General features: G+C 56.0%; 1 protein-coding gene and 1 long non-coding RNA gene across 3 annotated transcripts in view; one reads left to right on the top strand and one right to left on the bottom strand.

Moving 5' to 3' along the window:
* MEGF6 (multiple EGF like domains 6) overlaps positions 1-15,450 on the top strand; it is a 73,146-nt gene that overhangs the window by 54,240 nt on the left and 3,456 nt on the right. For both annotated transcript variants that reach the window (XM_064678350.1, XM_064678351.1), the window contains 24 exons: positions 831-968; positions 1,393-1,515; positions 2,030-2,152; positions 2,258-2,428; positions 2,563-2,694; positions 2,829-2,957; positions 4,523-4,651; positions 4,782-4,916; positions 5,227-5,361; positions 6,937-7,062; positions 7,973-8,104; positions 8,527-8,655; positions 9,026-9,157; positions 9,476-9,604; positions 10,192-10,320; positions 10,810-10,938; positions 11,223-11,351; positions 11,537-11,665; positions 12,908-13,036; positions 13,298-13,426; positions 14,157-14,288; positions 14,619-14,747; positions 14,876-15,004; positions 15,153-15,281. In XM_064678350.1, the coding sequence (XP_064534420.1) occupies positions 831-968; positions 1,393-1,515; positions 2,030-2,152; positions 2,258-2,428; positions 2,563-2,694; positions 2,829-2,957; positions 4,523-4,651; positions 4,782-4,916; positions 5,227-5,361; positions 6,937-7,062; positions 7,973-8,104; positions 8,527-8,655; positions 9,026-9,157; positions 9,476-9,604; positions 10,192-10,320; positions 10,810-10,938; positions 11,223-11,351; positions 11,537-11,665; positions 12,908-13,036; positions 13,298-13,426; positions 14,157-14,288; positions 14,619-14,747; positions 14,876-15,004; positions 15,153-15,281 (3,156 nt within the window). The remainder of the gene's footprint in view (positions 1-830; positions 969-1,392; positions 1,516-2,029; positions 2,153-2,257; positions 2,429-2,562; positions 2,695-2,828; positions 2,958-4,522; positions 4,652-4,781; positions 4,917-5,226; positions 5,362-6,936; positions 7,063-7,972; positions 8,105-8,526; positions 8,656-9,025; positions 9,158-9,475; positions 9,605-10,191; positions 10,321-10,809; positions 10,939-11,222; positions 11,352-11,536; positions 11,666-12,907; positions 13,037-13,297; positions 13,427-14,156; positions 14,289-14,618; positions 14,748-14,875; positions 15,005-15,152; positions 15,282-15,450) is intronic.
* LOC135425766 (uncharacterized) lies at positions 12,770-14,158 on the bottom strand. Its single transcript, XR_010435742.1, has 2 exons — positions 13,407-14,158; positions 12,770-13,091 (listed from the first exon to the last, which is right to left on the bottom strand). It is a non-coding gene; the product is annotated as an uncharacterized LOC135425766 (long non-coding RNA).

The following is a 15,450-nucleotide window of genomic DNA, read 5'->3' on the forward strand; positions in this document are numbered from 1 at the left end:
CATGAGAAGTGTTTCTCCCTGCCCTTTCTGCATGTTTCTTTTGTGCAAAACCTTGCTTGTGCTGCATTAATAAGAAAGGGAAAGAAAGGGATGATAATCATGTTGTGAACTCTGGAATATAGTCCTCCACTGTGGCACATCTTTTGTTTCTGACAAGCACAGATCCATTGGGAAGCATCAAGCTGCCTTTCTTTATCCTCCTTGGGCCTGAACACATGAAAAACTCAATGTTCTTGAAGGCAGAAATTGTTTTCCTGAGGTTCAGGACTGAGTCAAACTCCGTGAAACAAGTTCCTTTTAGTTTAAGAAAGCTTAATTAACTAGACAAGTTTACGGAACCCTTGCCAAGCTGGGATGATCTATGGCTGCGATTGATGTTCGTGCCGACCATTTTTGACATGTCAGGAACTAACGATTCTCGCTGTAGGCATCTGGATGTTTCCCCAGTTAGCTGTGTTCTGCTGCTCCCATTTCTCCCTGGCACCAGAACAGCTCTGCTCTGAGGCTGAGCCAACTTTTGGTTGGCAGCACACGCTGCAGCTTGGCAGGAGCGGGAGCAGTTTCATCCGCAGCCTGTTCATCCCAGAGATTGTCCAGAGCCTGCTCCACAGCTCCGTCCCTAAGAGGCTGCGTGAGATCCCTCGGTTTCTTTTTATACCCCGTTTCCCAGCCCAGCAGTGGCCTCTGTGCAGAGCTATTTCCATCCTTTCCCACTGCAGATCCCCCTCCTCAGCAGCGATGCGGTGCCAGGAGCCGGCTGGGGCGCGGCACCGAGGGCAGGCACAGGCCAGATGTGTCACACGGGGCCCTAACCAGTCTGCCTTTTCCAGGGATAGAGATGGAGATTGTGAACAGCTGTGAAGCCAACAATGGAGGCTGTTCCCATGTGTGCCACCACACCAGCTCTGGCCCAGTGTGCACCTGTAACTTTGGCTTTCGGCTGGAGGAGGACCAGAAGTCGTGCACTGGTAAGGCAGGGAAAGGTCCAGACCTTGAGTTACAGGCACATCTCAGGTAACTCTGAGGGTCTCTCTTGGCTGCACTAGCACACTAGCTAGGATAGAAACAGATGTGAAGGGAGACATCCTCAAACCTCCACTCAAGATATACTTGGACAGCAATTATGATTTCCAAACTAATTAGTTTTTCCCTGATGAAACTGCTCTAAGCAAGAGTCAGTGTTACAGCTGAGATCACCTTGTGTGTAAGCACAAAAAGCCTGTAAAAACAGTCTCAAACTGGGAACCACAGTGAACTTCCCACAGGCCTTGAGGATTCATGATTCAAGAGGAACTCAGGAATACTGGCTAGGCATTTGGCTCAGTAAAAGCTCACCAGAACTGGTCAGGGAGTGATTTAACAGTGTATTAACACCCTTTGTGTTTTATTTAGATATCAATGAGTGTGACACTGGTTCTCACTGTTGTCACCAAGACTGTTACAACTACCCTGGGGGCTACGAGTGCTCCTGCCATGCTGGGTACAGGCTGAGCACGGATGGCTGTGGGTGTGATGGTGAGTACCAGCCTCTCACTGGGCTCCAAGCAAACCCTCTCTGCTGAGACACTGACTAATGAAGCTTTTAATTAAAAGAACAAGAAATTGTCCTACCTGGTTGCGAGCAGCCAGGCGTTTCTTCCAGCTTCTCCCAGCCCATACCAGTTTCCCTGCCAGCTCTCTGATGAGTCACTTTCTTAGGAGGAAGAATGTAGGGAAAAATCCCCCTAATAAGTTGTTCTCACTACCAGAACTCTCAAGGACATTTCACAGGGGAAGAGCCAAACTCACCCCCCTGTTTCTACAAAATTAGTGTAGATGGCAACTGAAATGGAGCACATTTTATGTTGAAACCCAGATATCCCTAATCCCTGAAGTGGTTTCATTCCATTTTTAGAGTCGATGGCTTCACATACTTAGCAGAGAGGATGCCATCAGCCTGCTCACTGCTGCATGGCCAGATGCATGTCTGTGCCCCTGTCCTGCACAGGAGGACTGCTCCCGTTACACCGGAGTCTCCCATGTTTTGTAGATGTGGATGAGTGCTCTTCAAACAACGGAGGGTGTGAACACATGTGCCAGAACCAGCCAGGGTCCTTCCAGTGTGGCTGTGAGATTGGACACAAGCTGGACGAAGACCGAAGGAGCTGCATCTGTAAGTGCCTTGTCCGTGGGGCCATGGGCACCTTCCCTCTGCCACCCGGCCGAGCCAGGACCGCATGGCCTGGAGCTCCTTAGCCCTGCACCTCCCCTTTTCCAGCCCTGGAGGACACTGTGGAAGCTCTGGATGGTCGGCGCCCCGTTATCCGCCCGATCCCTCACGTCGCCATCCTGCGAGATGAATTCACCCAGCTCTTCAACGACGACTACGAGGAGGAGGAGGAGGAAGAGATGGAAGCAAGAGGGGAGCACACGCTTTCAGAGAAATTCGGTGGGCATTTTTGGGCAGCAGGGGCCAGTGCCATGCTTGGAACTCTTCAGAGTTTATTTGTGTTGGGTGAACACACCCCAAGACCTGCTGAGGCCACCTCGGGAGGTTCTCACCCACGGTGCCTCTCGTTGCAGTTTGCCTGGAGCGCACGTTTGGCCCCGACTGCAGCCTGACCTGCGAGGACTGTGCCAACGGAGCCGCCTGCAACACCGAGGGCACCGGCTGTGACTGCCCGGCGGGCTGGACGGGCACCCTCTGCAACCAGAGTGAGTGGTGTTGGAGGGGCGAGGGAACCGCATTCCCCCTGCCCTGGGTGTGCCGTGGGGGCAGCCCTGGGGGGCTGGGACAGCCCTGGGGGCTGCAGCCGCTGGCTGAGCCCAGTCTGCCTCTCCCTGCCCAGCTTGCCCGGCCGGCACCTTCGGCAGCAACTGCAGCCAGAGCTGCCGCTGCCAGAACGGCGGCTCCTGCGACCCCACCACCGGCGCCTGCCGCTGCCCGCCCGGCGTGGCCGGGGAGCTCTGCCAGGACGGTAAGCACAGCGCTCGTGGGGGGTCTCACCTCGCTGCCAAAAGGCAGGATGGCACCTCTGTGGGGCCCCGAAGTCACACACCAAACCCGGGACCCTCCCCGGCAGTTTTCTTTTCTCCCTGCAATGCTTTTCCATAAGGCAAAGTTCCCGGGGTGCCAGCTGTGAGTGCTGCTCCACAGCTGGTGGAGGTGGTTCTTTTCTGGTTCTCTCAGTGTGTTAGCAGAGGGTTTGCCATCACTTGGTAAATGGCTGTTCTGACCATCTCTGATGCCAGTCTCAGATGTCCCAGTTGTGCTTCTCTGAAGCCTGAAAGAGTTTCCCACAGGATACCCTATGCTGGTCCCCTTGTAGCTGTTCACTGACAGCATCTTTCAACACTCTTGTTGAACCATCCCAGTGTGAGCTGCTCCAACACATCCCTGCTCCATGTGACTCTGTGGGTCACTGAGTTTTGTGTGGAAAAATGTCATTTTAGTAAGGAAAAAGTGGTAAAGGAGACTCTTCACCCTCAGAGCAGTGCTCTGGGCACTGTGCTTGTCTTTACACTGGAAGACCTTTGCGGTCCCTGTTCGCTACTCGGTGGTGACTGGGGGCCAACATCTGTATTTCATGGGACATTCAGGGGCAGACATAGAAAAGAATGTCAAAACCACAATTTCCATTGTAAATTTCCATGGAAACCATGGAAACCCGAAGCCCTGAAAAGCTGTGATGACAGTAGTTACCCACAGTACCCAAAGGAGGTGTCACTGCTGGTGGGGTTCGTTTCTCGCTCCCAAAGGGTTAAAATCTGGGGGACATAATCTAAAAACCCAGAAAGAGGGAGACAATCAGAGATGCAGACAAAAGGACTTCAGTCACATGTTGGGAGCATATGGGAACTATTACTGAAGGAGAGGGAAGCAGAATGTAAATGAACACGAGGTACCCCAACCTTTCCTTTCTGAAGGAAGGGGGTGATTGAGGGGGACAGAGAAAACAGGAAGGTAAAATTAAAATAAACGATGCAGAATTGCTCTGTTGTCCCAGGGTGGCATTTCCTCTGCTCCTCTGTTTGTAGGGAGAAGGCACATGCTGCTGGGCAGCTGCTGGCCAGAGTCTTCCGCTGACACAGCCTGTCTGCCATGTGCTTCCAATATCCAGATCTTTTGCATAACAGAGAAAAAATAATAATTTTATTCCCTTAATAGTGCAAATATCACTGTGGCTTATCAATAGGAGCAACCTCATGGGTTACTTTCTCACACAGAAAAGCCTTGACCCCTCTGAGCCCTGTGGGTGGGTTATTTCTGGCCCAGCAGCACAGTAACTGCTGAGTGCAGAGCTGATGGGTGCCCTGGAAGCAATGCAGGGACTGGCAGCAAGTGGCATCCCCTGTGACACTGCACAGGGCCAGCTGGTTTTGAGCAGATACAGGGAATCTGGTCGTCTCACCCTGCCTGCATCCCTTGCCCTGGTGCATCCCTGGCCTCACACAGCTCTGGTTCTGGTGTGTTTTTCTACTGGAAGCCAAATGTCCATCTGAAACTGGCTCATCTTCCCAGGAAATCTCTCTCTATTACTAGGGTGCCCTAAAGGATTTTTTGGGAAACAATGCAGGAAAAAGTGCAACTGTGCCAACCGGGGTCGCTGCCATCGGATTTACGGAGCCTGCCTGTGCGATCCTGGCTTGTACGGCCGGTACTGCCACTTGGGTAAGGCTGTCCTCATCCTCGCTGTCCTCCATCCCAGCCTTCCTGGGCGCCCTCCCTGGGAAGGGCCGTCCCTGGGAGGCGGTTTCTGTGCCTTGCCCTGGGTCTCTGACCGGCTTTTCCCTCCCTCCAGCCTGTCCCAGGTGGGCGTTCGGCGCGGGCTGCTCGGAGGAGTGCCGGTGTGTGCAGCCCCACACGCGGGACTGCGACAGGAGGGACGGCTCCTGCCACTGCAAGCCCGGCTATCGTGGCGAGCGCTGTGAGACCAGTGAGTGCCCCGGGGTGTTCCTGGAGCATCCCCCTTCCTCCTCCCGCAGCCTCTTGCTCCCGCATTTGTTTTTTTGGGGGAAAAGCTCTGCTTGCTTTCCGCCCTCCCGGGCTGTCTCACCTCTCGTTCCCTTGGGAGCACACCTTGCTCACACTTGGTCACGTCCAGCTGTCACCAGGACCTGTGTGGGGTGGGGACACCTGTAACTGCTGGTGGTGGAGCTCAGGAGGGTGCTCAGCACCTGGGGCTGCAGCTCTGCCCGGGCAAGGAGTAATTCCAGACCTTTCTCTTGAACTGTGGCTGCTCGCAGGCTGTGACCCTGGCTACTATGGGGATGGCTGCAAGAAGAAGTGTGGCTGCTCCCCAGGAGTGTCCTGTGACCCTGTCACTGGAGAGTGCCAGAAGGAGTGTCCCCCAGGGTACCATGGGGAGAACTGTGACCAAGGTAAGGCAGGGCCATGCAGGGCAGCTCTGCACATGGGGTTTTAGAGTGCTTGACTTTGTTCAGACAAAGGTGCTTTGAGTGAACCTAAAGGCAGTGAGTCATTGGCACGAGGTGATTACAAAACATGAACACAGTGCTTGGAAAAGAATGACTTTTGCCAACCACAGAGAGGAGCAGAGATTGAAAAATCAACCTCCTCCTGCTCTTGTGGGGCTGGATCCTCCTGAATCCACTTCAGCTGGTTGGGTCCCACAGAAAATGCAAAAAGTTGGACTCTCGAAGTCCACACTTGAAGACAGATTGCAGTAGAAGACACTGCATGGAGAGGCTGGTGGTGGCCAGAATCTGGATTTGGATTCAAACATCTTGGGAGTTGCTGCACTAACTGCTGTTTAACCAAACACTCCATCACCCCAGCCCAGAAATCAGAACTGTGAGCCTCATTAATCTGCCAGCACAGGGTGATGGTGCAGAGCCCCATCTCCCACAGAACATGGGCTGTTGGTCAGAACGAGAGCTGCAAACAGTCACAAAAATCCCAATGCAAGTGCTACCAGAGCTCCATAGGAGGAGAGAAGGCAGCAGCTCCTGCAGGGCTGTGTCCCTGGCAGGGTCTGGCAGCCCTGAGCCCCCTGTGGTGGGACACTGTGGCCCCCGGAGCCCCCGGAGCCCCCAGAGCCCCCGGCGCCTTGGCGGGCTGGGCGCTCCCGCTTGGGATATTTTTAAAAAGAGTAAGAAAGGAGCTAAAGCCTGTAGGGGGGAGTCACAGGAAATAACACAAATATTTGTATAGAAATAGTAGGCTGTTGGCTGTTGTTGGGATCTGGAAATTATTAAAGGGTGAAGACAAACATCTGCCATCAATTAGCAAAGAGGAGGAATAACAAAACCTCCACTGTGTCACTGGAAGTCGAGGCGCTGGTGTGCGTTTCCTCCCTGGTTTGTGCCGGTGTGTTTGCCTCTGCTGAAGCCTTACAGAACATTGGCTTTGGTGAGAGTGGAGCTCTTGGGGGAGCCTCAGAGAGGACTGAAGGATCTTTGGGTCTGAGCCCCTCGGTCTGCACGTCACTACCTGGCTGCTAAATTGTGTCACGGGACACAAGAGGGAAGGAAAAGTGCCTATTCCTCATATGGATGAGGATGCTCCTTCTTCTTTCCTTTACATCAGTGTCCTGCTGCAAACCTGGCTACCTCTGGTGCCCAGATCCTGTAGACATTCAGGTGGGGAGGTAAAAGCCCTCACAGGATCTTACAAAAGTCAGAGGTGGTTCAGTTTGGGGCTCCCCTCTCCATGTTCTGCACCCCAGCCCAGAGAGAACAGAGTGGCTTGGGAAGTCATTATTTTGCAGAGTCCTGTCCACAGATTGGAGACCTCCAAGATTGTCAAGTCCAGCCTTTGACCGAGCCCCACCATGCCCACTAAATCACGGGGACGGTCCTCCCTGGCAGTGTGGGAACCTCTCACAGCTGGGCTATTCCCTGCAGACTCCTTCGAGCTGTGGGGCCGGGTTGGTAAAAACCTCTGGGGCATCTCGGGTGGGGGGGGCAGTTCTCACCCTGCTGTTCTCCCTGCAGAGTGCCCCCAGGGGACGTTTGGGGCGGGCTGCAGGTGGCCCTGTGCCTGTGGAGGAGCTCCCTGTGACCAGAGCACGGGGCAGTGCCACTGCCCGCCCGGCTGGATGGGACACGACTGCGGCCAAGGTGAGCAGAGCGGACGTGCTGAGGGAGGGATTCAGGTGTAGAGCTGATATTTTGCTTCTGCTAAAGTTAGTTTCAAAAATACGCAGTGCAATTAGAATAATCTTCATGGAAAATTAGAGAAAGTGCAGCTTTTGATGGTAAGTTCTAAACAACAGCCTGGACCAGCTCTGCTCCGCTGTCGAAGCCGAGGGAAGCACAATGAAAAGGATGAAGATATTTTCAGTTGTTGCAGTCCTTAACATAGGAGAGGAATCTTCCTTTACCAATGTGTGTTTTTAATTGCCTTCACCAGATTACTCCTTAGCTGCTGGAAAACTAGAGAATCCAAAATTAAAAGCTTTTTCATGATTGTACATTATTACAGCAGCTGGAAGGCATTAGTCACATATAGATGTCCTGCTCCGAAGGGTTTGGCTGAGCAGTAAAACCACACGTGCACAGTGCTTACCATACATTTCGAGCTGCCTTTTTTTCCAGGCCCTGGAGCAGCTTAGGAGCAGTTGGAGAAGGATTCTTGCCCTGGTTTTAGCAGTTCTTAGCCTTTTGCTCCTCCTGTGCAGCTCACAGCAGGTCTGGGAGCACTGACGTGCTGTCCATGGTGTGACAGCAGCTGCAGGGACCCTGTGCCAGCAACACCATTTCCCAGAGAGAAGCCCTTGGAGCTCCCCACGAGTGGATGCAAATCCAAAATTGGGATGGAAGTCCTGGAGTGAGCTCAGAATAGCACTTACCAAGGGCTTGCACACTGTTTGTGGAACAAGCAAAGCCACACTGCGCTCGCTGGTAGCCATGTGTTACTGAACAAAAGTCCATGTCTTGCGTGAAGGAGAAAGGAAACCCAGAAAACCCAGAAAACAGCCCCCACCTGGGCTCTTATCCTAATGCTCCCCTCTCTCTGCCCGTGCTCCAGCCTGCCCTGAGGGTCACTGGGGGCCGGGCTGCCAGGAGATCTGCCCCGACTGCGCCAACGCCGCCCGCTGTGACCCCGCCACAGGAGCCTGTGTGTGCCCGCCCGGCTACACTGGCCAGCGCTGCCAGGACGGTGAGTGTGGGCTGCAGCAGGTCCCTCAGCTGGGATGTCCATCTCCAGCTGCGATGAGGGCTATTTCGGTGGACCTGGAGCACCTGCTCCAGCGAGCAGAGCACCCAGCAATGGACTGGGCACTGCCACGCTCAGCAGAGCAGGCTGAGCACTGGGCACATCTCTGTCACCTCATTCCTTGGGGCACGGGCCCCAAGGCTTCCCTTAAGGTCCCTCTAGTCCCATCTCCACAGGGGTTCTTTCTACATCAGCAGAAAGGGAGGCAGATGAGTCCCCTGTCCTGTCCAGCCCAGAGCTGAGCACCCGTGCTCAGAGTGCCAGTGTCAGTGCCTGCGGCTCTGCCCAAGCACCACGGTGCCCTCAGGTCTGTCAGGATGGGGTTCCAGCAGCCATCTGCACTCAGTCCCTGTTTCCCTTGGCAGTGTGTCCTCCAGGCTGGTTTGGCTCTGACTGCCAGCTGAGCTGCAGCTGTGGGAACGAGGGACATTGTCATCCAGTGACGGGGATGTGCAGCTGCCCACCTGGCTGGATGGGGCACAACTGTCAGAGAGGTACAGCATCACTCCTGGACCACACTGACCTGCTGTGCCAATCTGTGTTGTCATTGCTCTATTCTCATCCTTGTGCTCTGCCTCTGCCAGGGAAATCTCTCTGGAATCCTTTCCTTTTCTCTGCTCTGTCCAGCTGGTGCCTCTGGCCTTTGTGCAGGAGGCCAGTTGGCAGAGTGAATTCACATCAAATGTGAGCCAACGTAGCACCCGCCCTCGCTGTCCCCCTGGGCTCTCTGCCCAGGGACCTCCAGCTGTTTGTGCCCAAGGGAACGTTGTGAGGGACGGGAAGGCAGTGCTGTGCCCACTCTGTGCTCTCGTGGGGGCCGAGCAGGTGGGGCACACAAGTGATGGGGTCCCTCCTGTGTTCCAGCCTGTGACGTGGGGCGCTGGGGCCCCGACTGTGCCCACACCTGCAACTGCAGCAACAGTGATGGCAGCTGCAGCGCCGAGACCGGGCAGTGCCTCTGCGACGCCGGGTACACGGGCGGCCACTGCGAGCACAGTGAGTGCTGCCCCTGCGCCCTTACACCCAGCCAGCTGCTGCAGATGTGCTCCAGGGACAGGCATTGGTCCACCCCAGTCCCCATGCCCGGGCTGTGATGCCCTCCCAGTCCTGATGCCAGACTGGCTCTGTGCTGAGGGTGGTGGGGTGATGTGGGTACATATCTGTAAGGGGCAGGGTAGAACCCGCTGGTCGTTGTAAAAAAGCAGCTGCCAGATACTCTTACTCCGTTCAGAACCTGGTCCCCTGCCCTAGCATAGCTTCCCTGGGACCCTGGAAAGGACAGGCTCCTCAGTCTCATTTCCTTCTGCTTTCCAGAGTGCCCAGAAGGATGGTTTGGGCTGAGCTGTCGGCACCAGTGTCAGTGTGAGAACGGGGCAGCCTGTGACCATGTCAGCGGGGCCTGCACTTGCAGCCCAGGCTGGAGAGGAACATTCTGTGAGCACAGTGAGTACCTGCACCTGGGGACCACAGCCCACACCTCCATCCCACAGGGTTGGTGCTCCCTGTCTGACTTTACTATCCTGTTACAGCAAAGGGAATCCATCAGGATGGTCATGGGGTGAACCACATGTCCTTAAGCTGCTGTCTCTGCTTTTAATTCTGGAGGGAAAATGGCTAGGGAAAAAAAAAAAAAAAACTAACAAAATGAAAAAAGGAGGGAATGCAGTGGATGCACAGCTGCCCTGGTCCCTGTGTGTACATGTTGCACACAGGATCTTGGAACAGCCTCTTGGAAGGGTCCCTGGTGCAGGGATCCCACGACCAGCCTGTACAGTCTCTTGGTGGTCAGGAACCTCATGGCATTCGTCTCCTGATCCACCACAGCTCTGTCCTGTACCTGGAATGTCCAGAGTGGATATAGATCTAATATCTGCTGCCCTGGATGGAGCCAGGAGGGAGCCCTTCACAGTGACCATCACACCAGTGCAGCCTTATATCAGCCAAAAGGCCGCCAAGAAGCACCTTTTCTGCGGGGAGGTTTCCAGCTCTCTATAGTCGTTTTGTGAGGATTTCTCCTTTGTTTTCCACAGCCTGTCCCGATGGATTTTACGGACTGGAGTGTCGGCAGAGCTGTGACTGCCTGAACGGTGCCCACTGTGACCCTGTGACGGGCCAGTGCCAGTGTCCCCCCGGCTGGACCGGCCCCCGCTGTGGCCAGGGTGGGTGTCTGCGGCCAGGCACCCCCTCTGTGCTGGGGTGGGATGGAGAGAGGCAGAGCTGCCCTCCACGGGCACTCTGGAGCCAGTGCTGTGCCTTTGCTGCCAGGTCATGGGAACCAGAGGTTTGGGTGACCGTTCCCCATCTGTGATTTTCTCTGGGTGCAGTTTAATTCTGCATGGCAGAGGAGTATTTGGATTCAGACTGGGAGGCTCTGGCTGAGCACACTGTGGTTGGATGCAATGAGGGCTTGGGCATTCAGCAAAACTACTTCTAAATAGATTAAAAGGATGTAACTCTGATGATAACAGTGTCAGGGTGTCATCGCCTGTAGGACACATTAGTTCTCCTTAGCACCATAAGACCACCTCACACAGCAGCCGAGCACCAGCGCTGGGTCCTCTCCCAGCCCCTGGGATGGTTGGCAGGAGCTTGGCTGCTGTAATTCCCACCTGCTGCCTCACAGTCCTGCCTGCTCTGCTCCCCCTCAGCGTGCCAGGAGAACAGGTATGGCCAGAACTGCAGCCAGACCTGCCACTGCTTCAACAATGCCACCTGCAGCCACGTCAGCGGCCGCTGCCTCTGCGCTGCCGGCTGGATGGGACCCACGTGCCAGCAAGGTAATGCTTCCCAACCCAGCCTCTTCCCCTGCCAGCCTGTGTAGGGATGCCATTCCCTGGGGTGGGTGGAGTGCCATTCCTGGGGTGGAATGCCACTGCCTCTTGCCAAATGTCATCCTGTGGGCAGCTGAGCAGCCTCAGGGGGGTCATGGGCTCCTCTCACTGCAGCAATAACGGTGTTGGTTTGTACCAGGCCATCCACCCATGGCTCTGGCAGCTGCTGCAGTGTTCTGCCTGCCTTGAGCTGTGCCCTGACTGGCATGTTTGTCCTCCTTTTCCCTCAGCCTGCCCGGCGGGTTCCTTTGGGAAGAACTGCCTCCAGCGCTGCCTCTGCCAGAACGGCGGCACGTGTGACCCGGCCACGGGGGTCTGTACTTGCCCCACGGGCTGGACCGGGCTGGCCTGCGAGCTGGGTGAGGAGCAGCCAGGAAATCAGCCCCGGGGCAAACGTGTCCTGGTCTGGGCTGGTTTTGCTCCGAGGGCCAGGGGTGGGGTGCAAGGGGCTGGCGGTGCGTGTGAGTGGGGTGGTGGGTGCTGGAGCGGTGGGAGCTGGGGCGGTGGGTACAGGACAGTGTCTCACCCTGTGCCCCTGTGCCAGCCTGTGCCCAGGGCCAGCACGGGGCCGACTGCCAGCAGCGCTGTGAGTGCCAGCACGGGGGGCTGTGTGAGCGCCGGACGGGGCAGTGCCTCTGCCAGCCCGGCTGGACGGGGGACAAGTGCGAGAGCCGTAAGTGGGGACGGGGGGCCTGGCCGTGGGCATCGACGGCTGTGTCGGCACCCAGTGCTGCACAGGGAGGGTCTGGGGGCCAGGAAGGGCTTAAGCAAAGACATAAAATTCCAATTTCAGCACTGCAGAGAGCTGTCAGGTGCCCTGGTTTTGCCCGCTACTGTGCTTTCTCCTTCCATGGAATCACAGAGCGGTTGGGGTTGGAAGGGACCTTAAAGATCCTCCAGTTCCAACCCTGTCTAGTTCCTTTCCTCTGGAGGCTGTCCTGAAAGTGGTGGTGCACACACAGAGGCTGCACAGCAGCTGGTGGGAGAGGGATGGGGTTCCCAAGGGCCCAGACCCCCAGGCATCAGTTCCAAGTGGGGCTGAAGGCAGGACAACAATCCTCCGTGGTGAAACCTAAGTGCCAAGTGAGGATCTTCCTCTCTCCCATTTATTATAAGGGCAACAGAGGATCATTTCCTTTCCATTCTTCCTTCCATGTGTCCCTGTTTCACACTGACCCTCAGGGCCTGGCTTTGGTCCCAAGTCCCAGTAGATCATTACATCAGTCCCTCGGTGGTTCCCGTGCCTGCTGTATCCCTAGAGGTGACACACACCCCCTGGCAATCCCCTTCCAATGAGGAAGTGTTGAAAAGGCTCTTGGCCTTCAGAGCAGCAACAGGGACTTCATCACGTATCAGCACACCAAGAACACGCCCACAAGCTTCTTCCCTTTCAGGAGTCACGATATCTCTTGGCACATCCTTATATCTGGGTGTAAAGTTCGGTGCCAGCACTTGCCAGCTGAAGTCTGGCACAAGGGAGCTGCCACCAGCCACTCTCAGGTTTCTTTCTGGGAATGTTTTTCCCATCAGGAGGCTGGAAACAGCTTGCCTGACAGCTGAGGCTTGGCCACACAACTCACCTCACTGGATCCTGCCACATCCCAAGGCACAGTGTCCCCTCCCAGCGTCCCCACACCTACAGCCCCCAGCAGCAAGGTCCCTCAGCACCAGGCAGTGATAAGCAGTTCTAGAATTTCTTTCAATATAAATTAATGAAAAAACCCACCCCAGATGAAGAAATTATATCAATTTTTAAAAAACCCAAGCTGGAGTCCTGTCCTTGTCCAAGGCTGTATTTCAAGCTGCCTGTGTGAGCACACAGTGAGGTGTGTGCCTACAGACACTGCTGGCAAAAAGCTCCCATGGCACCTTTTTTGGGTGTAACTTGTCCTCTCTCCCATTTTCATCCCTGAAGCTTGTCCAGAGGGGCGGTTTGGGGCACGCTGTGAGGAGCTCTGTGACTGTGGGGACAGTGTCTCGTGCCACCACATCACCGGCGCTTGTGACTGCCCCCGTGGCTGGAGAGGCCGGCGCTGTGAGAAGGGTGAGGAACATCTCTGGGCAGGGGGAACCCAGGGAAACTGAGGCTCCTACAGAGTCTGGGGGGGGAGGGAAGCTTCATTTTTAATAAGAATTACAAATTGTGGTAAAACATTTTGAGGCTGTGACACAAGGTGCTGCCAGGCTGGCTCGGCACTGTGGGCGAGCACTGGGGCTGCCCCTGGGGCTCTGATGCCTTTCAGGCATTAACCATAACTTAAGACCCAGGCAGGAGGCTCACATCTCAATGTTTGTTTTCCCACAGCCTGCCTGCCAGGTTCCTTTGGGAAGAACTGTGCCAGCCGCTGCACCTGTCCCCTGGGAGTGCCCTGCCACCACGTCACCGGCCAGTGCGGCTGCCCCCCGGGACTGACCGGCTCTGGATGTGAAAAATGTACGGAGACGGCAGGGATCCTCTCACAGCTCTGCTGACAGGCTCTGGAGATGGCAGGGATCCTCTCACAGCTCTGCTGACAGGCTCTGGAGATGGCAGGGATCCTCTCACAGCTCTGCTGACAGGCTCTGGAGATGGCAGGGATCCTCTCACAGCTCTGCTGACAGGCTCTGGGAACGTGACGGGTCAAGCAATTCCTACAGAAAATACAGGGGGGAAAAAGAGCGAGAGCTGTGCCAAGGAGCAACTCCCAGTCTGGCAGCTGGGTGCATGCCTGCGGAATGTTAGCAGGGCAGAGGGAGCCAAATGGGAAATCAGAGCTGGGTATTTATCCAGAGGATTAGCAGTAAATCAGTATTAAAATGAGCTCCTGTGAGTATGAGCAAGTCTGGAAGAGACAGAGGCATGTGAGCACATTCCTTACCCAGAGGACAGGGCTGGATTTGCTGTGTCCGTGTGTGGAGTTTGCGGAAATGCGAGGGCAGGTAGGGCTGGCACAGAAAACAGCATCTAATACCTTTAAGTACTTGGTTTTCCTTTAAATCCAAGTCTTTCCTGGAGTCAGGGAAGCTTTTGCATGTGGGTCCCTTTGCTTTTTGGGTGGCAGAGAACTTTTGCTGTCATAAAAAGCTCCCTAAATCCTGACTAAAAATAAAAAAAAAAAAAAGAAAAGCCTTGCACAGAGGGGTGGGATAGCTCCTGACCACCTTGGTGCCCCCTCTCCTAACAGCCTGCCTGCCTGGAACCTTCGGAGAGGGCTGTGCTCAGATCTGCCAGTGTTCTGGAGCCACCCAGGAATGTCACCCGGTCACCGGTGCCTGTGTCTGTGCCCCCGGCTTCCATGGCCCCTCCTGCCAGCTGGGTGAGTCCTGCTCCGGTCCCTCTGTGTCCCTTTTGCAGGTTGTCCCATCCCAAAGTCCTGGTGCTGTGAGTGATGTATGTGTGTGTGTGTGTGTGTGTGTGTGAGCTCCTGCAGCTTGTTCAGCTGTGGGTGCTTTGGAGCTGCTCTGTGTGACAGAGTGGATCAGAGCTCCAAGGACAGTGCCAGCCTGGCACAGACCCGCTCCCAGCAGAGCTCTCTGCCTCCTCTCTGGGGAAGCAGCCGTACCAACACACCTGTGGGTTTTCCCAGGATGTCTGGACCTCGAGCTGTACTTTTAGACGCAGAGGCCGCTGTTTCTTCTCCCCCCAGAGTGCTCCCCTGGGTGGTACGGCCGTGACTGTGAGAGGCCGTGCCAGTGCAAGAACGGGGCCCGGTGTGACCCTGCCACGGGGATGTGCCACTGCCCGCCCGGCTACATCGGCGCCGACTGCGGCATCGGTGAGTGCCGGCTCAGCCGGAGGGGTGGGAGGCGTGGGAGCCTCCTCAGGGGGAGGGGAGCGCTGGGAGCTCTCCCACTTCCCACCTGCCAGCCCTGCTTTGGCCTGACCAAGGTTTTCCTCCTGCAGGATGTCCCGCTGGCCGCTATGGGCAGGACTGTGCGGGGCTGTGCTCCTGTGGGGCCGGCGCTCCCTGTCACCCCGTCACCGGGGACTGTGTTTGCCCACCCGGCAGAGCTGGGCCCACCTGTGAGCAAGGTAACCACCAGCCATGGGCTCGTGCCTCAGGACGAGCAGGAGCTGCAGGCAGCGGGTTGGGAAAGGTCCTGAGTGGGAACGGATTGCCTTGCCCTGAGATCTGTGCTCGTGGTCCCTGTGCCCACCACCACTGCCTCTTGTCCCGCAGGCTGTGAGAAGCACCGCTATGGGGTGGGCTGCCAGCAGACCTGCTCCTGCCACAACGGGGGCCTCTGTGATGCAGCCGATGGCTCCTGTTCGTGTGCACCTGGATGGACGGGGAAATTCTGTGAGTTAGGTAAACCTGACCTGGACTGATCGTCCTGCACCAACCAGGAACTGCAGAGCTTGCTCCGTCTGTTCCGTACTGGGTCCAGTTTCTGTTTTCCCACCTGTGCCTGTAGTGCCTTATCACGGCTCTCTGAAGTGCAGGAGTGGGGCTGCTGAGCAGCGCTGCCTCTCCCTCT

Source organism: Pseudopipra pipra, chromosome 22, assembly GCF_036250125.1.
Source record: "Pseudopipra pipra isolate bDixPip1 chromosome 22, bDixPip1.hap1, whole genome shotgun sequence".
Lineage (NCBI taxonomy): Eukaryota > Metazoa > Chordata > Aves > Passeriformes > Pipridae > Pseudopipra > Pseudopipra pipra.